The sequence below is a fragment of the Equus przewalskii genome, chromosome 17 (assembly GCF_037783145.1).
Source record: "Equus przewalskii isolate Varuska chromosome 17, EquPr2, whole genome shotgun sequence".
Lineage (NCBI taxonomy): Eukaryota > Metazoa > Chordata > Mammalia > Perissodactyla > Equidae > Equus > Equus przewalskii.
This window is the reverse complement of record NC_091847.1, coordinates 80,926,202-80,953,632: the sequence shown is the minus strand read 5'-3', so window position 1 is coordinate 80,953,632 and position 27,431 is coordinate 80,926,202. Positions and strand designations below refer to the sequence as shown.

The 27,431-nt window shown below is 49.4% G+C and overlaps 1 protein-coding gene and 2 long non-coding RNA genes across 5 annotated transcripts in view; 2 read left to right on the top strand and 1 right to left on the bottom strand.

The window, feature by feature from the left end:
- The window catches only part of PLEKHM3 (pleckstrin homology domain containing M3), a 176,204-nt gene extending 170,185 nt beyond the window's left edge, over window positions 1-6,019 (top strand). For both annotated transcript variants that reach the window (XM_070581815.1, XM_070581816.1), the window contains exon 8: window positions 148-6,019. In XM_070581815.1, the coding sequence (XP_070437916.1) occupies window positions 148-325 (178 nt within the window). In that variant the 3' untranslated portion in view covers window positions 326-6,019. The remainder of the gene's footprint in view (window positions 1-147) is intronic.
- On the bottom strand, window positions 3,998-13,792 carry LOC103548905 (uncharacterized). 2 transcript variants are annotated; one of them, XR_011528902.1, is made up of 5 exons: window positions 13,534-13,792; window positions 13,124-13,285; window positions 12,448-12,681; window positions 10,562-10,623; window positions 3,998-4,583 (listed from the first exon to the last, which is right to left on the bottom strand). It is a non-coding gene; the product is annotated as an uncharacterized lncRNA (long non-coding RNA). The 2 variants fall into 2 exon arrangements; XR_011528901.1 differs by having other exon boundaries at window positions 13,124-13,382; window positions 13,534-13,707.
- A 6,656-nt stretch (window positions 13,793-20,448) lies between these two features.
- On the top strand, window positions 20,449-26,945 carry LOC139076864 (uncharacterized). Its single transcript, XR_011528899.1, has 3 exons — window positions 20,449-21,524; window positions 23,251-23,476; window positions 26,264-26,945. It is a non-coding gene; the product is annotated as an uncharacterized lncRNA (long non-coding RNA).
- The last annotated feature ends 486 nt before the right edge of the window (window positions 26,946-27,431 follow it).

Here is a 27,431-nt window from a genome sequence, read left to right as displayed (position 1 = left end):
GAACCCATTTCTGTGAGTCATTTCTCTTCCCAGTGGCAGGACTGGCTGCAGTAAAATGTGCCCCAGCTGCACAGAGGCCATTGGACAGCAGGCTTTTGTCTTGCTCCTTCCAACCTTGCTCATCGTATCCGTGGTTGGCTTTTCCAGGTGTGAAAGCTGTGGAGCCGTTTTCCATTCAGAATGCAAAGAAAAGTCTGTGCCCTGCCCAAGGTGTGTCCGCCGAGAGCTGCAGAAGAAGCAGAAGTCTTTCTGGCGGAGGCTGAACATGGACGAGAGCCTGGAGGAGGCGTGCAACATGTTTGAGCTGTCCTGCCAGAACACCTGACTAGGCAGGCACCAAGGCCAGGGCTTGCCCTGCAGTGACCCATCCACCCCAGCATCTCCCTACTAGCCAGTTAGACCCCTTTGGGAGAAGAGTCGTGTCTCACCTTCAGCTAGGTATAGATATATATTTATATATACACACACACTGTACGTCCTGTACATGTATTCTGTAGAAGTCCTCGTCTACATGGTCCATGGAGCCGCTGTAGCTCAGAAAGTTACCAATAGCTGAATTATACTTAGCCATGAATTTCAGCTGCTTACTCCCAAGCAAAATGTGGTTTACATACAATGCTTTATAGTTTAGACTTTTTTCAGTTTTTTTTTTTTTTTTTTTTGGCTCTCGGGGCCATTTTATTAAACAGGACACAGGAGGAAACATGTCCTACAGAACAGCAGCTCTTCAGGTTATTTTTGTGTTATTTATTTTTAGCCTTCACAGAGGATGACACCCATCATCATCTGTTTTGTAAGAAAATCTTCAAAACACAGGAATGACTCCTGGATCCTTCCCTGGCTCTCTCCCCTCGGTTTCTTCTGCAGAGGTGGGGATCTGAGCCAAGTGGCTTAGGAACCAGCAGAGCGAGCACCCTCAGACAGGAAGCACACACCTTTACTTCCCAGGAGAACTGGGTCTGGTTTGCAAGTTCATCTCAGAAGGCCTCTTCTTGAGAAAAGGAGACAACTCAGTGACCAGTAACTGCATGTCATCAGTCTGTTTGCTGGTACGAATCCCAACGCCCAGCCAAGGGTGCGATGCTGCACTGCATCCACAGGCTGTGAACGTGGCTCTCGGAAGAGCCGAGTCCCAGCGGTTTCATGGTGACACTTGTGATTGTTTAATGATCCTGGCCTGAGGAGGTTTCCCAGGATAGCCATTCAATACATGGGTTTGTAGACTGGTGGGCAGGGTATGCAGTGCCTGCATTCCAACAGGCAGTCTTCAATTTCTTTTCACAGAAACCTGTGTAGGCAGTTCCTACCTATTCATTTTAAATGCATTATTTCTCATTGTTCTTCACTGCCCTTTCATTTTGACCTTTAATTTGTCATTTTAGCCACTTCTACTTTCGTGTTTTTTTGTTTCAAAAGTCAGAGTAACATGGAACTTCAAAATACCAACTTTAGACTATTAAGAAAATACCAAACTTACAAATATAATTAATTAAACCTAATATTGTTTAAATACATATACACATGTAATTTCCATGTTAAGGTAAAACAAAAAGTGCTAAAATAATAGGATGGGGATAAGAAATAGAATGAATGGCCTCGCCCTCAGCAGGCAGTGTTGTCCCGTGCAGCACCCTTTTAAGAGCCAGCTAGTAGCCGCTGTGGTGGAAAGAGCAGGTGAGGTGGGGCCCGGATCATAGCTCGCAGTCCCTCCACCTTATCCCTTCCGAGAACAAATGAGCTATGCTGCAGCAGTTCCCAGTGGACTGCATGAGAAGACTTTGTGTCTCTGCTGCACAGACGCCCTCAACACCTTCCTGGTTTGGTAGTTTCACTGCTCCTAGGACCTGGGGAATCAGGGGCTCCCGAAGGTCATGGGGCATTTAACCCACTGCTCCTGGCACCCCATACCATGCTCCCCAGATCCCAACTCATGTGACTTTAGAATGACTTCTGTGCAGACAGTTAGGTGTAAGCATTTCACCTGTCAACCCATGCCAGTCCCTTTGGCCCAGACCACACATTTCAACTGAATAGCATGGCACCACGGACTCATTGATTTTCTGATTCGATAGGAGCTGTAACCAAGGCTAGACAGGCCTATTCATGAGACGCCTTATGGTGCCTTTACTCTTGGAAACACAGGCTGACCTTCCCCACTCTGGTCACAGAGAACGTCGCACACTAAAGCAAAGGGGCGTAGTCTCAAACAAGCCCTGGGCACACAGGCAACAGATCTGGCCGTCTCCACGTCCCTCCTCCCCTTCATCAGGTACGGTATTTATATTTTCCAGCCTCGGAGAAGAGAGAACAGGATCTTTCACAAGAGAATTACAGACCTGCTTATTATAAAACAGATGTGCTCTGATGGCACAGTGCCTTTTCCCCGCCCCCAGTTCCCTGTCACCGCAGCTCGCTCTGCCTCCTGCAATTAACATGCCGTGATTCCCCCGCCAGCCCCACCCCAGCACACCACGCTGGAGATGACGCGCAGGGCCATCTCCTCCCCTTCCACCGTGTTTGGTCTGTGTACAGAACCTCCTGCCCCACTCACAGTCACCCAGGGTCAGACCTGCCGAGAGTCAGGATGAAATTCCGGACCCTGTTCCAAAGGACCTTGTTTCCACCAGGGCCCAGGTGGAGGCTCTGCCACATACGAGCAGTCCTTTCTGCCCAGAACCAGTCCCAGCTGCTCTGTGTTCTCTCCTCTTGTCCATCCCTGACGGCCTGGCCAGTGCTGGCCACAGGCCTGCACAACACTCACCACCACCACCAAAAGCTGATAGAACAGAGCGAAGCCGGCATAGGAGGTGGGTCTGCCATGAAAATTCAAAATTGCTATTTTCAGCCCAGAACGCCTTAGAGCACCTGAACGCTATTACTGTTTTCAACTCTAACAAACTATGGGTGCACTATTAGGTCATTGTTCCACTGCTTAGAAACTGGAAACAAAAGCAAATCTGTAGATTACCACCTCCTTAAGACCAGGCTAATACCTGCTTTCCCTCATGTTCCGTTTTTCATCCCATGTTAAATATCTTGCACATAAAGCACATGAGAAAATGGTCAATTAATCTCCTGGAGCTGACAGCCGACTCTGAGGAACCTCTTTTCACTTGAAAGGCCCGTTCCCTGGTGTATCACTTGAGGAAGTCCCTCCTAACAGTGCCAGAAACTCGTGTATGAGACAGTCCAACCCTCGGTGAGGAAGCCAGCTCCTAAAATAGACCCCAGTCTGCACCGCGGCAGGAAGGCCACAGGCGCTGAGAAAGCAGTCGACTAGAATGGCAGCCGCGTTCTTCCCAGGCCTGCTTTTTCCCAAAGTTGAAAGCCTCTTTCTGTGAAAACAGTGTAAAATCTCGTCTCTCCTGGCCTCCCTGCATTCCCAGGGGCTGTAGCAGAGTCGTTTTCACGTCGGCAAGCTAAAGGCCAATCTCTCCAGCAGCTTTAATATTTGATTAGCTGAGAGGGTAATTGCTTTTTGACTCTCCTAGACCAGACCTCCAACAGAAAGGGAATGTCGCTAGTGCTTGGGACTTGTGGTTTCCAGCCCGCTCAGTGGCATCCTTCAGACTGCAGCAGAGGGCCTGAGCCGTGGCATCCTTCCTGCCACAGTGAGAGCTGAGCTGCCCTAAGGCACTAGCTGCCCAGGCAGCCTTTGTGAAGCGAAGCTGGAGTGAGTCCGCCTGGGTGGGGTCTGGCCTATTTTTGTGTTTGCATATGGACACACTGGACAGTACACTGGATAGTTTCTTCCATGCCTCCTCAAAAAGGCTTGGCTTCCAAACCTGTGGGCTTGTTTTCTACCCACCGGCCTGAAGAGGCCATGTGTAAATTACTGATCAGGGTGCCACATCTGCAAAGAGAGGCATTATCTGAGCAGCAGAGACGTATTCTGCTCCTGGTTCAGGGCAAAGCCATGCTGCTGTTTGTGTGTTTGGGCAGAATTATTCATTGGCACTGATCTGCCGCGCTTTGTTGAAATAACTGGATTCTGAAATAAGTCTTCAGCTCCTGACTCGAATGCTGCCTGGAGCAACACAAAGCTTATTTTATTTTATTTTTTACTTCTCCCAGTAAAGAGAGGTGCATGCAGTTTCCCCTTATTTCTTGAGTTTTCTGTCTCACTTCTTTTCTTACTCCAAGATAACATGAAAAAGTACAGAATTTGGGGCAATACTGAAGGAAACGAGCACCTCACTCCTTGGCAGGCAAGGAGTCAGTGGGAACTCTGTCTGTTCTCCTCTCCTTGGCCCTTGTTAACCACCCTGAGTCCAGGAGAACTGGCTACTTGAGGCTGAGCACAGTGCTGGCTGAGGACCCTGCTGCATGGATCTGAAGACAGTGTTGCTTCCCAGCACATGGGACACATGTCGATGGTCATTCCACACACCCTAGTCTTTGTTAAACTCCAGGTAAAAGTCCCAGGAACCTAAGCATAGCCATCTCTGTCAGGAGGCTCCTTCAAGATGAGTTCCAAGTGATCCTGCTATATGGCACTTTCCTCGTAGAGGGGCCTCTGATGTGGCAGAGGGCTCTGGCAAACTCTGTTGAGGAGACACCTGCTGTCTTGCTTTGGTTCCTTCCTGTGGAAAGAAGTCTTGTTAGAAAGGTCTGGAGTGAAGCCAGTTGTTACCCAGGTAGAAGATTCAGGCACCCACAGTGACCCAGCACAGTGAAGATCCCCTCCTACTGGCCGTAGAGCTGCAGACCAGCCTCTGTCCCTTCCCCTTGACCTTCCTTGCCCTAGTCCTGAGCCCTGGCCCAGATTCAGGCCTCGTGGATGGTTAACCGGCTAGTGGACAACTGAGCCTGAGGCTTCTTTGTGTTGGCGCCCCATTTGTTATTTCCCCGTAGGAGTGCCTTACAGTGCTGCCTAGCGCTTCTCGTCCAGTCTGCTGACCCACTTGGAGCCTGCAGGGCCCTTCACCTAAATGCGGGTCACTTTGCCTCTTCCCTGCTGGCCGCTCCTGATACAGATGTACTGGAGCCTGCACGCTCCATGTGCATGTCAGACCTTCACCTTTGCTTAACCTGGTGCCTTAACCTCAGTAGTCAGAGAGTCCCTGTGGAGACACTCATTCAGGTAGAAACATTGGCTTCTCAGCTCCAGTACACTTTTACCAGGAAATACAAAAGATGGAATGTTTTAGCTTTTGTTATGCTGTTTTTCAATCACTCTTTTCGTTGTTTGCATGTTTGCTTTCATTAACCAAACTCAGGAATGTCATGTCACCAAGGCCAATGGATAGAGAAACTACGCCAGTTAACCAGATCTGAATCCGTAAAGTCAGTGGACTTAGCCTTTCTCAGGTTAGAAAATTACACAAACACAAGGATCTTCTTTTCTTTTGCTGTATAAATGTTTTCTGTTTATTTTTACACCTGTTTTCCAAGTGGGAAATGGGAAGCCTCTTCGATAAATTGTGATAAAAATGTTTCTGTGTGGTATGGGCAGTCCACTGAGCTTCCACTGCTGGAGGCCTAGGCTCGAGTGTGTTCAGCTGTCAGAATCTTGTCGTAAATAGCCAGTAGCCTACCATAGAAGATTTAAGAAAAAACACCTGTCTTTAAGGAATAGCAAAAGAAGGGAAATGCTTAGGTTGCAAATGAAAGTGTTGAACGTGGCGATGCAGAAGACTGCTTGTTCTTGTTCTTGTTCTTTTGCTCCTGCATCAGATCAGTGTCATTTTCCCTTATTTCTGCTCATGCAGTACAGAATTGACTAAAATTTGGGGTTTGGGCTATTATACCACTCTGTGTTGAGCTATTTGTAATAGCTAATGTGCTAACTTATATTGTGTTGTTTCTGTTTTCTAGATTTTATTGCCTTTTGGTTTGGCATAACTTATCCATATTTTTGTTTACATCATTTTTTAAATATCAATAACAGTAATAATATAAAATGAAGTTGTATTGTCGACAAGACCCCAAGTTTTTATGGTCATCTGTCATGTAATTTAAGAGCACCAGTTCCTAATGTATAAAGTTCTCTCTCCTTCAATAAACAATATAGAAAGTACTGTCTCTTCTCATAATGGCTTCATTACAATGCTGGTTTGCAGGGCTGGTGAAAGCCCACCATGAGCCCTCCATGTCAATTCAAAGTCAAGATTTGCACTTTAGTGAGAGTGAGCTGCTAGGACTTTAAAGTCTCTCTTAATATTAATCTTACAGGTAGACTTTTTTTCTAAATTCATCAGCCTACAATATTCTCATCTGCCTTTCCTATGTTTGTGAAAAATATAGTGTAACTTTTTTAAAGATGCAGGTGTAGTGTTATAGGCCTTATTTGCCAAATCAGGGCATGATTTCCTTCAGTTCTGAGACACACCTGCGAAAGCTCGTGTGTGGCACGTCCTCCCTAAAGCTCTTCCCCAACGTTTTTGCCCTGATTTCATCTCCCCACTGTGCTCTCCAAATTAGATGGACGAGTGGCAGGCAGTAGGCCACTAGGCAAGGGTGCTAGTCGTTCCTGAAGACCACATTTTGGGAATAAAGAGTGAAAAGTAAAAAGTAGGTGTTTCTGTGAGAGGGAGCAGCCTTCTGGGAGTTGCAATGTGCTTGGAAATATCTGCACTGCCGCCCTTGGCTGCCCTTGCTCTTCCATCAACACAGCCGTGAGGTGCAGCAGCTGTCCACTTGGAACCTTTCAAAGCACCATTCACATTCACTTTCTCAAAGAAAGACACTGAAGAGACTAGAAAATGTGCTTCTGGTTAAGCATTTACCAAAGGTGACCCCTGAGCCACACTCCCTAAGACACACCCAAACAAGTTCATGCTCAGCCTCTCCTCCTCCACCCTCCGGAAACCAGTTGGGGCTCACACCCATTCTATTCAAGGAACAACTGGACTTCATCCTCACAAGAAACCTGCCATAATCCACTACGAAAAGAAACCAGTTAATGTTTCACTGGATCAAACTGGACCCACGATGTGGTCAGAGCCCATATTCATCTGACTCACAGGACAAACTGGAGTGGCTGGGTAAGTCCAGAAGTTTGGCATTATCAAGGAGAAGATATGCAAAGATGTTTCCAGACAGGTGGAAAGAGACAGCATTTTGTTCATCTCTCCCCACCCTCAGGAGATGGTGACTTGAATCTCCCTGGACTGTTCCCCTGTCCTGTCCTTTGTCGATGACTTTAATCAGTGGTTCTCACATTAAAACACAAAAACAAAAGCAAAATATCAGGACTCTGTCATGGACAACAGAACCAGGATCACTCTGGATGGGGCCTGAGTGTTTGTATTTCTTAAGCCTCCCTGGGTGATTCCCATGCATCCTGAGAGTTAAGAACCACTGGATCAAATGAAGCAAGTTGCCCTGAAATAAACGTTTGCTTGGCACACGGTGGTCCACAGCGGGAAGGATGTCAAAAGGAGGCAGAGGGCTGAACGGCTTTAGTCGCCCTCCCACTAATAGCTGCTGTCTGCCCTTTTCCCACAGACACAGACAGCACTTTGGAACTTGTGCTCGTGGCCTGCAGTCATCTTCGTAAACCTGATCTCTGCACACCTCTTACTGTCACCCAGGTGTGGTTAGCTTCTGCTGATCCAGGACATGCCATTGCCAGGCAGCCTGGAGAATGGAAGTGGCCCAGTCATGGCCACAGGTGACTAAGCTGGCCGACAAAGGGAGCCTTGTCCTCTCCCTTTCATTTGTTCTTTCCTTCTGGTTATGCCGCAGTTGTCCGCAAATGCATGCATGTGAGCATCCACTCCCAGTTCAGGCTCACCCGATGAACATGCACTTCATCACTCTGGACGGTGGTGTTTAAAATGGAAAATCAGAAGTGCTTCTTGCCCAGAAAGGCCTAGGAAATTTGGGAAATCTTGAGCTGTATTCAGATTTGCCTTGCTCAGTAGAAGAACTAGACTTTAAAATGAACCCGTCATTCTAAATCCAGGCGTGTGTTGAAGTGATGATTTTCAACCTCCACTGCCAGTTACAGGTGAATGGAAACTTAGAAGGACAGCACTTCTTACCTCCCTTTATGAAGTGAGTAATTTAAATGATGACAGCTGTTCCTCACTGATGGCGTGCTTTTCCAAAGGGTTTGAAGTCTCTTATAAAAAATGTGATCTTCATGCCCACAGTGCTTGCCATGTGGGGAACACCCACAGCAGCAATGACTTTATTCAGAGCCACCGTGGGAAGCTGATAGTGCCGAGGAGCAGGAATGCAACTAGAAACTTGAACTTGAGTCTGCGGGGCCTCACCTAGGACTTGTTCTAAAGCAGCATCATTAGAAACTACATTCCTGACTGGGGAAAAAAATGTTTTAAATTTATTTTTATTAGTGTATTAAATTCTGATTGGAGCAGAGGATTGTCCCCCACCCTCTGCCCCGATGGTACATAATACCCAGGAAGCCCAAGGCAAAACACACCCAGCAGAAAGATATAATTTATTCTGCTGTTTACATCTCTTCCTTCGTAGCTTGGGCAGAAAAATCCAGTAGGAAGAACAAATTGTTCCCATAGCTGAACATACAGGAATTCCAACTCATGTGCACTGACTCCCAGTTTACCTGGACAATGGGGAAATTCATTACTCCTCCACCTTTATTTAATATTCTTCCATTCAGGGCTATGGGCTTTCAGCAAATCGGCTAGAGTTCATGAGTTTATACAATATTTCGGATCCTGCCATACAATCTCAGGCAGCTGTTGGTCTGGGGGAAATTCCGCCGGCTTTTGTCCAGACGAACCCAGACAGACTCAGGAGAATCACTTTCCGTGACTTCTGTGTTCTCCCCATAGGGTCTGCTGTTCTGAAGCTGAAGAGCTGCTATTAGCGCAGTAATTTTTTCAAATGAGCATTGAGCTAAATTATCTCAGATGTATAAAGGAAGATCTCCCACTGTGTTATGGAAAATTGCTTCCCAAATTACAAGACTATACAAAGCACATATTAATTTTGGGCCCAAGGACATCCAAATTGCCTTAGCTTCAGCACTGTATCGTGATGACACACTTTTGATAATGTCAGGTTCTGAGAATACCACAAGGCGCGCATCCTTATGAAAACACACCAAGATCCTTTTTCACCAGGATCGGCGCTCACATACCCACGCCTAGCTAGAGGTGTTTTACTCTGAGATTCTTGCCTTTTGCATAGGAAATAAATTCCAATTGCACATGCAGGGAAGGGAATTTGAATTCTAAACTGGGTCAGCCTCCCCAAATGGCTTTCTCGCTGCTGTCCGGAGTTAGGCAACTGAGGAAGCAGCGTCAGCAGCCCCAGTGCCCAGAGGAGCTGCCTGATGACAGATGTCTCAGGAAGCAGCTCCCGCTTGCGCACGTCCATTCCACACTGAGCTGAGGGGAGCAGAGCCGGGCACTGGCTGGCTGGCTGGCCTCACGCAGAGCGGCACTTAAGGTTGAGCGTGTGTCAGCACGTACAACAGACAGCGAGTCCTGGGAACTAGCCCTGCCCAACCGTCCCCAGATCAGTGCCTCTGGCACCCAGTCAGCTCATACGCAGGCCACACAGCGTGTCTCTAATAAGGACTTGCAAAAATCAAAATAAACATTTTCAAAAATAAGAATTATTAGATTTTGCCTGGTTTGTTTCAGCTACTCTTGTTTTCATTTTTTACTTTTTTGAGGAAATATCACAAAGCAAATCCAAGACATAATGACGTTTTATGCTCACGTGCCTTAGTACACATCTAAAAAAGATGTTTATTTTTTCCACATAGTCACAAAGCAATTACACACCTATGAAATTGACAATAATTCCTTATCGTCTGACGCTTAGTTCCAAATCAAATTCATCTTATTGCCCCAAAAACATTTTTTGTTTAGTTTGTTCAAACAGCAAACTTTTTACAAAATAAAAATAAGAACACGCGTGCGCCTCCCGAAGGCCTGATAAATCATGATGGGTTGTGGCTCCCCAGCTTCCCTCTCGCCTCCTCTAAGGTGCAGGGTCCCGCTTTCCCTTCAGAGGAAGGAAGTCCTGGTGGCCTGTCGTCGAAGTCCCCTTCCTTTTGGGGCCCCCAGCCCAAGCCAGGCCAGCAGGGATGTGATCCTTGAGGGGAGCTGAGCGCACACACTGGACTGCAGCCTCAAAGGGATTGGCTGTTAGCTCCCACTCCTTCGAAACTACGTTGAACTCTGTTCTTCCGAAGACCTGTTTCTTTTTATTCCTTAAATTCTATCAACTGTGCAACAAATGGCTTCTCTCAGGTTAACCAGAGCTGGTGTCTGACACAACGCCTTTCCCACACAATTTCTCCCCATGCATTTGCAATGTCATCCTGACCTTTGCACCTAACAGACACTGCAGCATGAACAACAGGAGTGGGCCCTGCCAGGGTGCCCATGCCCGACCTCCGTGCTCAGAGAGCTGTGCCAAGGTAGGAGGAAGACTTGTTTAATTGAGAAGAGGTGCTTCTTCAGGAGCTTGCTGTATCGCCAGCATGAGGGCAGTGACACTCAGAAGGGGCTGGACAACCGACTAATGGAAACGACCTGCTCGAGAAGCAGGGTTGGTTCCTACAGAACTGAGCAGAGAGAGGAGCCTTCATCGGCAGGGCCCACGATGCACTCACCAAAAAGATGTCAAGCATTCACACGCTCTTGATTCAGTTCTTCCGCTGGAAGAGTATTTCACCTTAAAGTATAAGATATTCATGACATAAAAGGCACAAAAATCTGTGAGAGAGGGCAGAGGATGGGTAGGAGGGTCCCCGCTGTCTAGGGGTCAGTGGGAGGAGGAGGGAGATGGGAGGTGGTCAGCAGCCCAGGAGCGCCCCAGGAAGCTCGAGGCAACCAACCCCGAAGCCAAGGCCGCTCTCTGGGTCGGTTGGTTGCCTGTTTAAACTGGGATAGTGATCTTAGGAGCAGAAAAAGCTTCCTGCACGTAAGAGCTTGGCTGACAGAAAAAGTCCACAACCTGCAGGCTGGATGGAGCGCCGGGCTCTGCAGCAGTCTTCCGGGCTGCCAAAGGGCGAGGGCCTCGAAGGGCACGGCCCCTCAGCCATCCTGCCGGTTTCCTCCGAGCCTCCCTTCACTGCCTCTCCCACTTTCCCATCGGTTTGCAGAAATACAGATGCTGCTGTGGGGGTGGGCTCAACTCAACCCCCTGCCAAGAGCTGTCCTGGAGGGGTTCACCCTGGCCTCCCTCCACCCCCACCAGGACTATGGAGTTGCCTGCAGTGAAGTCTATATTTTTTTCCCAAAGTAATTATTTTCTCCTGTATGTTTATCATTAATTTAGAAAGCCCAGCACAAACCCCAGTGCTGCGCCCCCTCTGTGGGTCTGTCCCCCGCCATCAGGAGCCTGGGCCTCCCGTCCTCCTCTGCCTCTCCTTTTATTTCAGTGGCCTGCTGATTGGAAAAGAGCGGCCGCCTCCCCCCACACACACACACAATTGTCGCCGCCAATTAATGCATTGTTAGGACACACAATGGCGTTACTGTAGCCAGTGGGACGGGAGGCCTTTGTGCTTCTCCAGCCGGCCGTGGGGGCAGTCAAGTTTCATTTAGAGACTTAAAACACAACGCCAGGAGAAAAACGCTATCAGAAAAGCCAAAAGAAAAAGGAGAAAGAAAAAAGCACAAAAAAAGGGAAAAAGGAGAAAGCGAAGATGAGGATGTAAGAAAAGAAGGCGAATGTTGAAAAGAAGAGGGAAAAAAAACCTGCTATTGAGGAGTTCACCCGAACTCCTGAAAGGCCCCGGCGGCAGCTCCACTACGATGCCCTCAGAACACGAGGGACCTGGGCTGCACAGTCATCCGTCGACGGTGCAGGCACACTCAGCCGCCACAGGATTCCCCCACTGCTCCATTTTCCAGGCTTCACAAAGGAGAGGCAGGGGCTGGGGGAACCGGCCTGCGGCCAGCCTCCCAGCCCCCGGCAGTCTGGGGGGTCATCTTTCCCTCTGACAGGAAAATTGGATTTTATTCTCGAAAGCTTGTGACTCATTTACACAGGGTATGTTTCTGTAAGGATGAGACACACGGATTCGTTCAGAGTCACTGTGTTGTTTCAAGTGCCCTTCGAGGCCCTCGCCCTTTGGCAGCCCGGAAGACTGCTGCAGAGCCCGGCGCTCCATCCAGCCTGCAGGTTGTGGACTTTTTCTGTCAGCCAAGCTCTTACGTGCAGGAAGCTTTTTCTGCTCCTAAGATCACTATCCCAGTTTAAACAGGCAACCAACCGACCCAGAGAGCGGCCTTGGCTTCGGGGTTGGTTGCCTCGAGCTTCCTGGGGCGCTCCTGGGCTGCTGACCACCTCCCATCTCCCTCCTCCTCCCAGACAGCGAGGCTCTCCAGCCCTGCCTCCGCCCTCTCCTCCTCCACCTGCCTCGCCACGCCCTCCGGCTTCCAGAAAGTGCAGACTCTCCAAGCCAGCCTTGCGACTGCAGGAGGACATGCATGTTTTCAAACAGTTCTTGGAACAATGGAGCCCAACGCAGCCGATTGTAACTGTACTTACTTAGCTGCCACGTGTGTTTGTTTCCCTTCAAAAGCGTTAAATATGCCTCCGCATTCCCTCCTCTCTGGGATGGACCAGACTCCTCTTTTTATGTTGTTTCTTTTTTTTTTTACAGATAAGCTAATGGAGACATCCACTCCATGCCAGGTTTAAATAAAATCACCCCATCCTAGAAACAAGACGGGTTTCACCCAGGTGTCTCACTGTTTCATCTCCTCTTTTCTGTTTCTCCACCTGTGAAGTGGAAGCAAAAGAACCGAGGCTGTTCCCAGGCATCTGCTCGAGCTGGGAGGGGCTTTGGGGAGGCACCCAGGAGCTGGGGACCGGGTCCCATCCTCATCCTACCCACACCTGCTAGTGGGCAGGGGGCTGTAGACTCAGGCAGCTGCGGTGCTCATGTGTAAAGGGGTTCACAGTGCCCCCAAGGCACTGTGATGAGGATCAGAAGAGGGGCCCTATGAAGGGGGAGGGGTCCTGGCACCCCACCCTGGCACTAGAAGCACCTGCTGTCTTCCTGGCAGCAGGAGGGCTGGGGGTGGGGTCTGCGCAGTTCCTCTCCCTGCTGTGTGGAACAGTTCCCTGCCTCAGGGATGCCTCAGCACTCACTGGCTCCCTCACCCCCAAAAAAGGGCCCGTCTTGATTCAGTCAGGACATGAAAAGTGGTGTCACCAATACCCAAGTCAGGAAATGCAAATCCAAGGAGAGTTCTGGAACAGTGATGACAGCTTCCTCTCGAGGCTGGGGCCCTAGGCAGGGGGCGATTTGGCTCCCCCGATGTGGGTTAGTGAAACATCGGCCTCGTGTGGCACACTGGGTGCGGTGGGTCCTGAGAGGGTTCTGGGAAGAAGATTTGGGGTCTGCGTCGGCACCTCCTGCCCTCCCTCTGCCTCAGCCATGCTGTGGGAGGGGTGGGGGGACCTGCAGGCTCCAGAACCTGCAAAGAAAGAGCCTAAGAGACCTCGGAGGGGGCCAGCCCAGCGTGGCCCCAGCACAGGAGATGTCCCGGCTGAAGCCCGTGAGCCCAGGAGCTCTCGTCCCTCCCACACCCCACACACCCTCCAGGCCACGTCTGTGATCAAGCTCACCACCGAAGGATCCTTCAGGTCCCGGCGCCTCTGTCCCGCTGTCACTCTCCCATCCTCGTCCTCTCTCTTCAGGCCATTTCACTCTCTTCCTGACCAGCCTTCCTGTCCTGACTTCAGTGCGGCCCCAGCATGGTCTTTGTCAAAAACAAGCCTGGCCTCGCTTCACCCCAGCTCAGAAATCTCTCCTGGCCTCGGTCGACTTTGGGACAGAGCCCGAGTCCAAGCATGACCAGGAAAGCCCTGGGCGATGAGGTCGTCCTTCCGGTCTAACTTGGGCTCCAGCCTCAGGCTGGCCTCGTGGCCGTGGCCCCGCACTCCACAGGGCCCCAGGCTTGATTTCAGGCTCAGCCTTGCTGTCTTGAAATTCTGAATCACTTTTGAATGTGGGATCGGCATTTTCATTTTACACAGGGCCCCAAAACCGTGGTGGCTGGTCCTGCCTCCCCTTCTCCCGCTTCACATTCCTCTAACACTAAACCTCTTACAGATCCCCAAAGTTGTTTGCAGTTCCTTCTATTTTGAACATTCTCCCACCCCCGTGTCTATTGCCAAGCTCCTCGTCACCCGTCCAAACCCATCTTACATGTCCCCTTCTCCGAGGATCTGCCCTGATCCTCCACCAGATAATTTATTGCCATTTGCCAATGCCCACTTCTCAGCCGATCACAGCTCCTTAAAATTTATTTCCTGCCTCATCTAGTGGTTCTGAACCCGAAGGCAGCAGACAGTGTGTCCTGCATGGTCCCGGGTTCCAGGTTCCACGGCACTGAGCCAAGTGCTACATTTAGGAAATAAATGTTTGTTGAGAGCATCACTAAGTTTTCACTCCTGTGACCGCACCGCTGCTGTGTGTGCAATTACTGGGACTCTGCATCCTTGCTCCAGTCTCGCCTGGGTCCTGCAGGGCCGCCATGCGAATCACCGCTGTCGAGGCAGTGAGGCAGCCTCTGGTGTGTGGTGTGCCTCCAGGCCAGGCTGTCCAGTAGGACTTTGTGCGGCTGTGCTGTCCACACGCCACATGTGCCACTGAGCACTGAGAACGGCATAGCTGCTGCAACTGAGGAACCGACTGTTTCGTTTTATCTCGTTATAATTAATTTAAATGTGGCTAGAGCCTCCCACACTGGAGAGTGCAGCCTTCCAGGACTGACTGACCCTCATGTGGGCCAGGGAGCAAGTCAGCTCACAAACCGTGTTGCTTCAGAAAGACTTCCACGAATCAAAGCCTTTGAGCCCCTCCGGAGGAGAAACATTTCCAATGACAGGGAAACCAGTCTTTTCTGTCTTCCTCGATGGAAACCAGCAATCTCTCTCTAACACAGCCTGCCGAGGACCACAGCTCGGGGCTCCCTGGTGTAGACACACTTGGTCTTACCTGTGAAATGAGGAGAAAAGCCTTCCACACCTGGGAGGGAAACCTGTCAGAGTTAAGCGTTTCTATTATGATCACCATGGGCAAGAAGGTGTCTGCATTCCTTTCCCTGAAAGCTGACAGAGGATTCTGATTCCACAACCGTGCGAGGCCAGGACACAGGTCTGGGCAGGACACCGGGGAGGGCCGCCGGGGGCTGGGCTGAGGACTTCGAGTGAAGCAGAGAGGTGGGGCGAGGACTCTGCTTTCAAGGGGTGCTGCTCCTCAGTGAGGACTTGGGTAACTAGTACGGGGACAGAAGGTCACCTGCCACCATTTCAAAGATGAGAGCAGCCGGGCAACAGAAATCGCAATAAATCCAGCCAGAATCAGGACAACGCACACAAGTCACAGGGGAGCGAGCCCCCACTTCTTGTATTTACAATGATCCACAAACTTGCAGAAAAGAGACAACCCCTATAGAATTTGAATTATAATTCCAAATCCATTTTAAATTATCATCATCAAAAAGACAGATTCTCAGGCCTCCGAGTGAAATGTGGGTCCTTCCCCTCACCTTTGCTGCCCCCACTGTCTTCCTCCTCCTGAAAAGTTGTTCGAACTAGTTATTCTCGGCCAAGCTAAGGTTACAGAAGTCCTGAAATGCTTGCCCACTAAAAATATACTTTGTCCGTCAATATTTGGGTCTAGTACGGTATTTAAAAAGACTTGTGGACAAAAAACGTAAGCCAAGCCCCAGAGGTAACACTATTTGTCTGGTGTGACAAGGAACAAAGTCTAGGGAGCAATACAGGGACGCATATGAGTCCGGTTAAGTCACGGGTTGCAAACTCCATGCACGGTCAGAGCTGGAAAAGGTAGAGACCTCTGCGGGCTACAGTTGAGCAAGGTCACCAAGGACACGAACACAGCCGTTCCCAAGGGACAATAAGTTGGAGCCATCATGGTGGCCCTAGGAGGCTCCTCTGGCCCCAGGACCAGCCGCTCCTCAGGGAAGCACTCCCAGGAGGAGGGTCTTGGCCAGGGAAACTGTGCACCTCAGAGGTTCAAAGACACACAGTCACTCCAGCCTGCCTCCCCACACCCAACCCTGGGGCCCCGTGGAAAACCATGAGATCCCCTTCCTGCCCGCTCCCACACACATACGCAGGCTGTCACCCACTCCTGGCCACGGCTCCTGTTAGTAACCCTGATCCAGCATTGGGGTGCCAGGGACACAGAAGAGGATAACAGTCAAGAAGATTTCGGTGCCTGCCACCAAAGGGACTGGCATGAATGCTCAGCTCTACCATTTACCATGAGCTGTGTGACCTTCAGCAAGTGACTTAGCTTTCCTGAGCCCTCTGCATCTGTCAAATGGGGGTGGTAATGGCTCCCCTGCAGGATTATGATGAAGATTAAATAACAGATGTACAGAGTTCAGCAAATCATTTGGTGCATCTTTAGCCTTAATAGTGGTGGCTCTTCCTGTTGACATGACCTTTCCTGGGGAAGAGGAAAACCGAGCTGGACTCACAGCCCCTTTCCACCCTCTTCCTTTCTCATCTGTGGGCTGTTTGATCGCTAACTGTCCCTGTTCTGACAAAGCCTGTTGCAGTGCAGTTTCCCTGCAGTGCTTTGCAAAGAGCAGAAACTTGAATTGTCTACTATTTTCATAGTAATTTGGCTTATTCTTTTTTCTGAGACTGGTAGAACAGGTTAACCTTAGGAAAACTGCACAGAGCGGCATCAGGAAGAGTTTAATTTAGTTTCTGGATTTGACTGATCACAGTAAATTGTAAAAAAGAAACACTAATGAAACCATGTGCTGTCTGAAGTTCATTTAGTCATTCAGTGAACATTTACATTTACTCACCCACCAGGAGGCAGGCCCTATGCTGCATACACATGCTGCCTGTCTGTGTGGTCTCATTTTTATGATAATAAAAATGCTCATCAATAAATATCCCTTAAATCATCAAGGAGATAAGGACAAATGCTTGGGTCTGGAATGATGTAGAAGTTTATTTTTAAATGTGTATAATTTGCCATAGATATAACAGATAAAAGAAAGAATATCCAGATTATGTAAAGATCACCTAAAATCCCATTAAAAATCATACCAGAATTAGGCAGTTTACAGAAAGGAGAACTTAAATTGCCAATAAACACACAAAAGATATAATGGAATATTATGTAATAGTTAAAAAAATAGTTAATATAGGGGTCAGCCCAGTGGCACAGTGGTTAAATTTGTGTGCTCCACTTCAGCAGCCCAGGGTTCACAGATTCAGATCCCAGGTGTAGACCTATGCACCGCTCATCAAGCCATGCTGTGGTGGTGTCCCACATACAAAATAGAGGAAGATTGGCACTGATGTTAGCTCAGGGATAATCTTCCTCAAAAAAAAAAAAAAAACGCTTAACATAGAATTACCATGTGATGCAACAATTCCACTTCTGGGTAAACACCCAAAAGAACTCAGAGCAGGGACTCGAACAATTCTTTGCACACCCATGTTCACAGCAGCCCTATTCATAATAGCCCAAAGGTAGAAGCAACCCGAGTGTCCATCAACAGATGAACAAGTAAACAAAGTGTGGTCCGTCCATACACATGGAGCCTCAAAAGTGACGGGCAGTTTGACGCGTGCTATAGCTTGGAGGACCTTGAAGAAGGGGTGCTAAGTGCAGCAAGCCAGGCGCAAGAGGACAAATACTGTATGATTACGCTCACACGAGGTCCCTACAGGAGTCAAATTCACAGAGACAGAGGGAGAATGGGCTGCGGGAGGGAGGGGAGTTGGTGCTCCGTGGGGACAGAGCTCGGCTGGGGAAGAAGGAAAAGGTGTGGAGATGGATGGTGGCGATGGTTTCACAACAACGTGGATGTCCTTAATGTCACTGATCTGTGCACTGAAAAATGGCTAAAGCAGCCAATTTTATGTAACAGATATTTAACCACAGTGAAAAAAACAAGTATTTCCAAACTTGGATTCCAAAATAAATAGCATTTTTTTAATCTTTAATTATGCTTAAGAAATATTCTTCCTTCCTCTCTCATCACTGAACTTCTCCAGTGTGCCTTTACTATTAAAACTGCAGAAGAAAACAGAAAGAACCACCAGGCAGATGAAGAAGGAAGCCTAAGACAAATCATCACGTGGAAAAGGTTGACTGCAGGATTGATACATACAGCATTTTCCCATTCATGTTAAGGAAAAGAAACACATTGTGTGTAAAACAACACAGAAACGTCTCAACAGAAAGCCCCAAACTGGTCACAGACTTCTGATTTATCTTTAGTGTTGAATAATTTTAAAAAAGATCCCGAATCCCCAAACCAGCGGAGAAAGGCTGGGGTCTCCCGCCCAGTGGGTTTGGCACACCAGGCCAAGGGCTGCCGTCTGACCTGACGCCCTCAGGGGTGAAACACAGGCCGACACAGCCCAGGGCGAAGGAGACCACACAGACTGTACTGTCTGTGAAGTCGGAGGTTTGTTTCCGGTGTGGGAAGCACTCCCCACACGGTTCTTTCTGGGAGGCCACGGGTCAGCTCAGCCTTCAGTAGAAAGGCAGGGGTCTAGATGAATCGCCTTTCACAGGTGTGATGCGGGAGCCCACGGAGCCTCCCGAGGTCAGTTTCCTCATCTGTGAAATGGGCGTAACAGGAATGCAGATTCGGGCCTGGGGAGAGTGAAGCGTCTGGCACACATTGAACCCCCAGCAAATACGACTCGTGTAAAGCAGTGGAGGCTCAGGTCTTTAACAGGCTCGATCTCCCCTCGCTCGGCCACTGGCACTTAACAGGATGTCAGGAAATAGGACCCTGGGCCTTTCCACCTGGACACACGGTTCTCAGCCCTTAGTGGGCATCCAGGGCATACGAGAAGCTTGTTAAAAATACAGACCCCCAGAGTCCATCCCAGACGCTGTGACTCAGCTGTGTTGGAGCGTGGCCCTGGGGCCTGTGTTTCACCTTCAGGGCCATCTAGAGCCACTCAGGAAATCCTCTTCTAGGGGCAACATCTGAAAACATGAGACAGAGTTCAAGTGCCATGCCCCCTCCCCAAACGTTCTTCTCTCCACTCTGTCCTTCCTTCTGTCTCTACAAGATGACCACTCCTTTCCTTCTCCCGTTCCCCAGAGTTCTGGGAAGTGCAGTTTCTAGAAAAGGATGCCCTTGCTGTGTCTTGCCAAATTCTCAATAGGACTGTTGTGGTTCTTTTTGGTGAGGGAGATAAGCCCCAAGCTGACATCTGCTGCCAATCCTCCTCTTTTTGCTGAGGAAGACTGGCCCTGAGCCAACATCTGTGCCCATTTTCCTCTATTATGTAGGTGGGTCACCGCCACAGCATGGCTTGATGAGCGGTGTGTAGGTCCACGCCTGGGATCCAAACCTGCAAACCCTGGGCCGCTGAGGCTGAAACTTAACCCCTCAATAAGACTGTTTTTAAAAAAGAAGGGAGGGATGGAGAGAGGGAAGTGGGGAAGGCCAGACAGAAGGCTGGCCGGCTGCCTGGAGGCAACAGGAGGACGCAGGAAGCATTTGGCATTTAAACCAAAAAGACTGAAAATCCTTAAATATCCCATGTGATGGGCAGACAGACCTTTCCATCCACTGGGACAAGGTCCAAAGTTTTCCAGTTGGGAGAAATAGCAGAAATGAGAGAGAGAAGCGCTGGAGGGGGCGTCTGGAGACAGCAGCACAATCGGACGCGTGCTCAGCCCACAGCAAAGGGTCCCTTTTAAACAAAAAGTCAATAAATAAATAAAAATAAAAACTCACCTAATGCTTTTTTAGGTTTCCTGCCGCTCTGCAAACACCAACGAATGAATTCATCTGCCTGGACGGCCCCTCCAGAGGGAGGTAACAGTCTGGGCCGCATCTGCTAAGTAAACCAGAACTGCAATGGGTTGAAGTTAAGCAGCTTGTGCGCAGAGGCTGCATCGAGTTCATTAATCGCACCACATCTGCAGTTGATAAAGCGGGTCTAGCGGGTGGCTATTTACAGTCACACGGCCGTAGGTGGAAGGTGAAAATTAAAATAGTTGTTTCTCCAAGAGATTTGAGGTTTCAAGAACAAACCTCATTAAAACTAGGGCCTCAGATGAAGGGGGTGGAGTGGATCAGAGACACCTGAGGAGTGGGCATTGGCCAGGCCGGGAAGAGCTTGCCTGTTAAAGTCTGTTGCTAATGCAGCCGTTAACCTGGAGGGTTTTTGTTTTGTTTTGTTTTGTTTCATGAGGAAGATTGTCCCTAAGCTAACACCTGTTGCCAATATTCCTCTATTTTCTATGTGGGATGCTGCCAGAGCATGGTTTGATGAGCAGTGTGTAGATCCACACCCGGGATCTGACCCACTGAACCCCGGGCCACCAAAGCGGAGCACATGAACTTAACCGCTCGTCCATGGGGATGGCCCCTTTTTATTTTATTTTAACCAGAACCCAAATAAGGTGTACGTACTGTGATTGCGTGATGTGTCTTTAAGTCTCTTCTAATCCTTAATCATTAACCCTCCTTCAGCTCTTTATTTCCTGGCAGTTAACCTGTTGGCCCCTTTATTATTTTTAGGAGGCAGAGGAGTGTGGTGAGCTCTCTGGAGTCGCACTCCGTGCTCAGCTCCACCACGAGCCTGTGACCTTGTCGAGTGAGTGACCTCTCCCAGCACAGCGGTACGGGCAAATGTCTAACAACCGGCTCTTGGGGGAAAAACACAAGCCCTGATCTGTACTTTGGCCCATTTCTGCGGTGTAAATATCCCACCACAGTGGATTTCAAGCTGCAACATGGTGATACAAAATGGAGTGCAGTGGACACTGTGACACAGCAGATGCAATGCTGTGGACGCAACCTCCAAGGCACGGGTACTAGTGGAATGTAAAAGATGATTGGTGAATTTTGAGTATTGATTATTTATTGTTTTTAATATAATTTACTTAATTATAAGTTTATTTAATTTTTAATAATGGCCGAATTTAACCACTGGCTTGCCAGATTCCTAAAAGTTGGACATCAGCGCGGGCTCCTACGCAGCTGTCTCCACATCTGTCTCTCTCGCCTGTGAAGTGGGAGTTACTCTAGCAACAGTGCTTAGTGGTGCAGATGAAAGAAGACGGTGCATCGAGCACACGGTGAAGATCCGGGACAACCTTGGTCAAGTGGATGCCGGATAGACAGTTACTGGCTCTCCCCTGGCGGGCCGGGGAAAGCAGCTGTGTGGGGGCTGGTAGGGAAAGAAGCAGCCGGACAAGTGTGAGCCTGGCCACCTGGGCTCGGGAGTCTGCCCTTGGGCCTGGCTTGACCACCGCACAATTCCCATTGCCGCTGAGAAGTGCAGTTTAGGCAAACCTGCTCCTCCCCTCCACTTTACACCAGGCCACTTAGAGTGTTTGCTAAAATCCAGACCTCCTCTCGAGGTGGATCAGGTTACCGAGCAAGGTGATTATTGTTCTAATGATCTGCAAACAGGTCCTCAACTGTTAACCCCTTGGCCTCTGGGGCCACTGGGACCAGCCAGACCGGCAGAGGCGAACTCAAGCACTGGGAGCCCAGGGGCTGAGATATGAAAAGCAGGAGGCTGGATTTAGGAGGATCCTGTGCTGGTGAACTCCAAGCCGAGCGCTCAGCCCCCAGGTGAGTGACTCCCTCCGGGTGGCCTCAGATTCCCATGAGGCCGAGTTAAGTCGGGGCTGGAGGCTTCACAGGCTCCCAAACGTCCACAGAGTAAGTAAAGAAAGGAGGCAAGATGGACGGAGTGGCACTAAACCCTTCATGCCCGTCAGACTGAGTGCTCAGGCCACCGCCTCCCCTCAGCATGAGCTTGGACAGGTTGGTGAACTTCTCTGCGCCTCAGTTTACTCCTCTATACAAGGAGAATGACAATGGTTTCCACTCTGTGGGGCTGTGGGATGGATTACAGATAATGCATGTGGACACTTAGCAAAACAGCTGGCTCATGACAAGTACACAATTAATAGCGGCTGCTGTTACTATTTTAATGCATGTAGATACTGTCATAGCTAATAAAATGCAAATCCATTTAAAGACATTACATTTAATTAATAGGAGCTTTCCCTTCCATGTATTTTCTTGTTCGATAGACATTAAAAGTGGCATGGGGAATGTCTTTGGGGCGTTGAGACTTTAAGAGGGGACCTCACTCCTGAGGAACCACTGATCTAGCCTGCGAGAGGTCAACACTCTCCACACACCTCAGGAGGGCTCAAGCCTATGAGGATGAAGCGTTGTGCACAGTTGAGATGGAAAAAAGGCAATGGGGATTAAGCAGCATCACCTTAGACGTCAAGAAGAGAGGGGCAAGGATGAGGAGACAGGCCCCGCGAGGAGGAGGGTGAGGGGATGCGGCTTCCTTAAGAGAAAACCATTCAGAAAAATATGGCGTCACCCGAGTATTCTGTTACCCCTTAGTGGTACCCACAGAATCTTCCCAAGCAGTTGAACATGGAAAAACAGTCAATATTTGACATGAAAACAGGGACTGGTTGACGCTCAGCAGTGGCCACTTCACTGTTGTTGCCAGGCGCGAAAGCCTTCCGTTAGCTCTCCAAGTGGTCCCGAGCAGGTGACAGCCAGTGGACGAGGAGCCAATTATGAGGAAGTCCGCAGCTAGGAAGACTGTCTGGAAGGTTACTGCATGAAATAACGCACACATAACAGTCAGCTCAGAGGTATGACATTAGGATATAGGAAAATAATAATTTTGCTAACTTCATTACTTCTTTATAAAGTTTTGCAACAGTCATGCACTACCGTTTTTTTCTATTTTTAAAACTTGGATACAACTTACATTATTGGGGTGCACAGCTCCTAAGTATACAGATTGATCGGTCATAGCAAATGCACACCTGCCTGTAATCCGCAACCCCATCAAGACACAGGACACTCTCATCCCCCGGAATGGCCTCTCCTGCCCCTTGCCAGTTACTCCCCTCCCCCATACTCCTCCCAGCCCCGTCTGCCAGTCCCTGCAGCAAACGCTGATCGGATTTCTCATTTTGCCTGCTCAAGAACTTCATAAAAGCAGACTCATACAGTAGGTATTCCTATCTGGCTTCTTGCGCTCAGAACAATGTCTGTGAGACTCATCCATGTTGTTACATTTATCAGTAGCTTGTCCCTTCTTATTAACGAGTAATATTCCTTGCAGGGACCTTCCGCACTTTATGTAGTCATCTGCCCATGGACACCTGGGCTGTTTTCAGTTTTTGATTATTATGAATAAAGATGCAAAAAACAATCACGTCCACGTCTTGAGGGCATATGGTCTCTCTCTCTTGGGCAAATATCTAGGAGTGGAATTGCTGGATTAAAGTTGATGGTTTTCTGCGTTCTTACTCAGGGCCTCCTGACCCACTGCCAGGACGAAACGGAGCTGGGCCAACGAGTCCAGCTGGAAGGAGGAGATGCCACATTTGAGAGCAGAAGACGCCAGGGACTGCAGCTTGCAAGATCTCAGCCTCAAACCAGCTCTTTGTCTCTGGGCGATTCACTCGGGGTCCCAGTTTCCTCATCTGAAGAAGAGGAACAGCAACGCTAAGGAGATGGAGCAGGAGCCGAGTTTCCAGGTAGACACACCTCGAATGTGGGTGGGTCATTATCGGACCTCCCCGACTGTGAGGTGGGACCATGTGGCCAGCATCCCCATCACTGACCGTGAGAAGAAGAGATGGCGCTGTTGTGCGCTCTGGACGTGGCTGGGGGCAGGGGAGAGAGTGACCGGTCTGGATCCGGCAGGTCAGCTCTGTGTAGGCACAGCTCAGTGTCAACCAGGGCCAGCCTCCTGTCCTCTGCACTGGTCCTGCTTCCTCCACATCCAGCAGGGCGGGGGTCCAGGCCCAGACTTCTCCGGAGGGTGAAGCGGGTGCCATGTGAAGGATGGGGAGGGGACAGAGATGCACTTAAGTGGGGTTTTGCCGGAGACTTCAGCCTGGATGCCAGGCGGAGAGCAGCAGAACCGAGGCTGAGAGGTCCCCTGGGGTTGCGTTCACCATCCACGTGGCCCCACAGTCACTCCTGCGCAGGTTTGTCTTCCCTGCTGCCTGGAGGTCATTGGGATCTCTTCAAGTCCCCTGTAAATAGTGAGGGTCCACTGACTACTGAGTAAATGAATGAACTGTCCTTCCTGTGGCTTCAAGCTGGGAGAAAAGAGGCTGAGGCAACACTCAGGCCGAGCAAGAGGTGCGTCTCCCGAGGGACCTAACGCTGGGGTTGTCGTTTCCAGAGCGCTGGATTTTCCTGCTGCCAATCCCAATATGTCTCAGAATCCCGTCTCTTCCATGAAGCTTTTCCCTGTGTTTATAGGCAGGAATGTTTTCCCTCTGTGTCCCTGCCTCTGGCAAGATTTTAAACATGGTCAGGGCAGAGAAGTACATGCTAAAAGCAGAACTGGGGAGAAAAAGAAGAATGTGAGCGTTGTTATTTGCCAGAACTTCCCCTCCTGGCCAGAGGACCATCTGTGGTTCTGATTACAATAATTTTGCCTGGATCTATGAGCTCTTATTTTGTCCAAACGACTTCCTCTTGTTTTTCTTTCCTTGCTCCGCAGGCATGGCCTTGGGAGGGAGAGAGTTGGCAGCTGTGAGAGGCTCAGGAGCAGGAGGGAGGTGGAGACGCAGGGCTTGAAAATGAGGCGAGGCCGATGGCGGGGCCGCAGCCGCCTCTGTACACATGCTGTGGAGTCCGTCTGTAGACAGGCTGCATCCTCTGATGCAGCACCGAGGAGCTGTAACACCACCGACCTTTGCTCTGTTTCAAAAACTAAAACTCACTGTACCCTGGAAACTAAGCTTAGGTCCTCTAGATTCGAGTCTCAGCCCAGCGCTAGCCATGGCAGCTGGGACAAGCTTCTCACCCGGGCCCTTCAGGAGCACGTGCAAACCAGCCAGGTAATGCAGACAGAGAAGTCTGTCATGGCAAGTCACAGTGATTGTGTGAGGAACAGATCAGGGACCCAGAGGAAAGCAGTTCAAGGGACTCGGCGGTCAGCTCCCTCCAGGCTCATCTCTCACTATCCTTCTTCTTAGTTCCCCAGCCAAATGGGACAGCCCTGCAGCCACACGCAGAGATTTCCCGCTGGGCTCCTGGGGTTGCCTGATCTGGGAGGCTCTGCCCTTGTCCCTGAAGAGTCACCTGCTTCCTTGCCTGGCCACTGAGCTCCAGGATGAACAGGGTGTGGGCATGAGCAAAGCAGGCCTGGGGTGGGACACTGGCCCCGCTCACTAATGGGCAGGCATAGATTTGGGCCAGTCACCTAATCTTACATTCCCCATGTGTAATGGAGGGCCGGTATTACCTTCCTTGGAAGGTTCTTGTGAGGACTAAATTAGACAGCCATATTTAGCATGATGCTAGCACATAGTAGGTGCTCAAATAAGTATTTGAGTGAAAAACAGCACAGAATGATCCAGGGGTGTTGGGGAGCTGTGAAGTGTGAGATATGATCAGAAAAGGACCTGAGATCACCATCCGTGAACTTAGACGCCCTGTCTCTCTCCTTCACCTGACAGGGCACCTGGCACATGGCTGGCCCTTGATCCATGCTTGTCCACTGAGTTAGTCCCTGTGGGCAGCCAGCGATGGCAAGCTGGAAAGTCTGGTGATTGTTTTGTCCTCTCACTCAGCTGACACCCGTTAAGTGCCGACTGTGTCCCAGGAGAGGCAGCCAGGCCCTGCCTTCCAGAGGGCTATGGGAAAGCCAGGTTTCAGGACAGAGCTGGTGAGGAGGGTGGGTGGACTAGAGAAGAGGGGGGATGTGGGGTGGGAGGCCGGCCAGAGCAGAGCAGGCAGGTGAGAGCGTGACCAGAGGTGCTGGGCTGAAGGACAGGCGGTGGAGCGACAGGAAAGATCTCAAGATCAATTCAGATTTTCACAGTCGGATTTCCATTCCTGGACTTGCCCTTCAGAGAGTGGAAGCTTGTTTGCCACGGTGGGGATGGGGGAGAAAGAAGAGCAGCGGGTTTGGTGTCAGAGACCTCCACGGATGGGGCTCCAGAACCCCGGGAGCTGTCTGATGCCCAAAGAGCGGGGGTCTTCCCAGCGCCCCTGGGGGAGGCAACACCTCTCATTACGCCCCACCTGCAACCAGAAACTGCCCACACCAGGGGAGACTGTGCCTCACCTGGGCCTTCGAATGTGGAGAACAACTTCTCCAGGTAACACAGACGTCCCAGCCCGAGACCCGGGACACGGGGACACGGAGAGCATCGGAACCTGCCTCAGCCTGGAGGAGTTTAACTGAACACTGAAAAAAATACCTTCCACTACCGACGCAGGTGTTTCAACATGTGTCTCCTTCACGTGCAGTCAACTGTTCCTGCTTTAATCTGCATTATTTCTCTCTCTCTCTTTCACAGTGTCAGACTTTTATTTATCCATTCATTTAACAATTATCCGTTGAGAGCCAGCATGCTGGAATACCAAGAAAAACTTACTATTTACAGTCATCACAGCTTTTGACTCAGCAATTCCACTCCCAAGAATCTATTCTGGAAATATTCACCCATAGGTGCCAACACTTATATGTAAAAGGACAATCCCTGAACTGCTTTAAATAATTTAAAATATTTAAAATTAGGAAAAATACAAATGTCCACCAATAGGGGACTGATAACGTAGACTATGATAAATCGAAACAGTGGAATACTGTAATTGTCCAAAAAAAGGGCTGATCTTGATGGAATGATAAGGAAAGATGGCCAAGAAAGATTATTCAGTGAAAAAGCACATATATTATACTACTTTTGTTTTTTAAATTTATGTAATTATATGGCTACAAAGTCTATCCAGATTTGACAGCTGAGCTGTTCAGCATGCGCCCCTGTGTCCAGCACGGGTCTACTAGCCACACGTGGCTCCTGAACAGCTGAACTGCGGCTGCTCCAAACCGAGAAGTCTGTAAGTACAGAAGTCACAGCGAATTTCGAAGACAGTGTGAAAACAAGAATGTAAAATATTTCAAAAACTTTATTTTGATTGTGTGTTGAAATGATAACATTTCAGATTTATTGGATTAAATAAAACATCATTGAAATTGATTTTACTTTTTTAAGAAACTGTTGTTTTTAGTATAAGAAAACATAAAATCACATATGTGGTTCACATTATACTTCAACTAAACAGCAAGCACTCTTCTACATCAGGAGCGGCACAGGTCGGTCCCAGGGCCGAGTCCGGCTGCAACCTGTTTTGGTGAACAAAGTGTTACTGGAACACTGCCACCCGCGTCCGTGTGGGCGTCCTCCAGGGCTGCTTCCCTGCCCTAAGGACAAAGTTGAGTAGTTGTGACAGAGACCCCATGGCCACAAAGCCCACAATATTTACTATTGGCCCCTTACAGACAGGGGCCTCAGAGTGGGCCCAACCCCTGTTCCAGAGGAGTCGGCAGAAACCACGATCCACAATGATTATCTTTAGGGATTGAGATAAAGACAGAGTTTTAGTCCCCCCCACCCCGCAAGAATGTACTATTTTTGTCAGCAGGGGAGAAAAATAATTAAAAGCACTTTAAAAACCTGCCTTCAA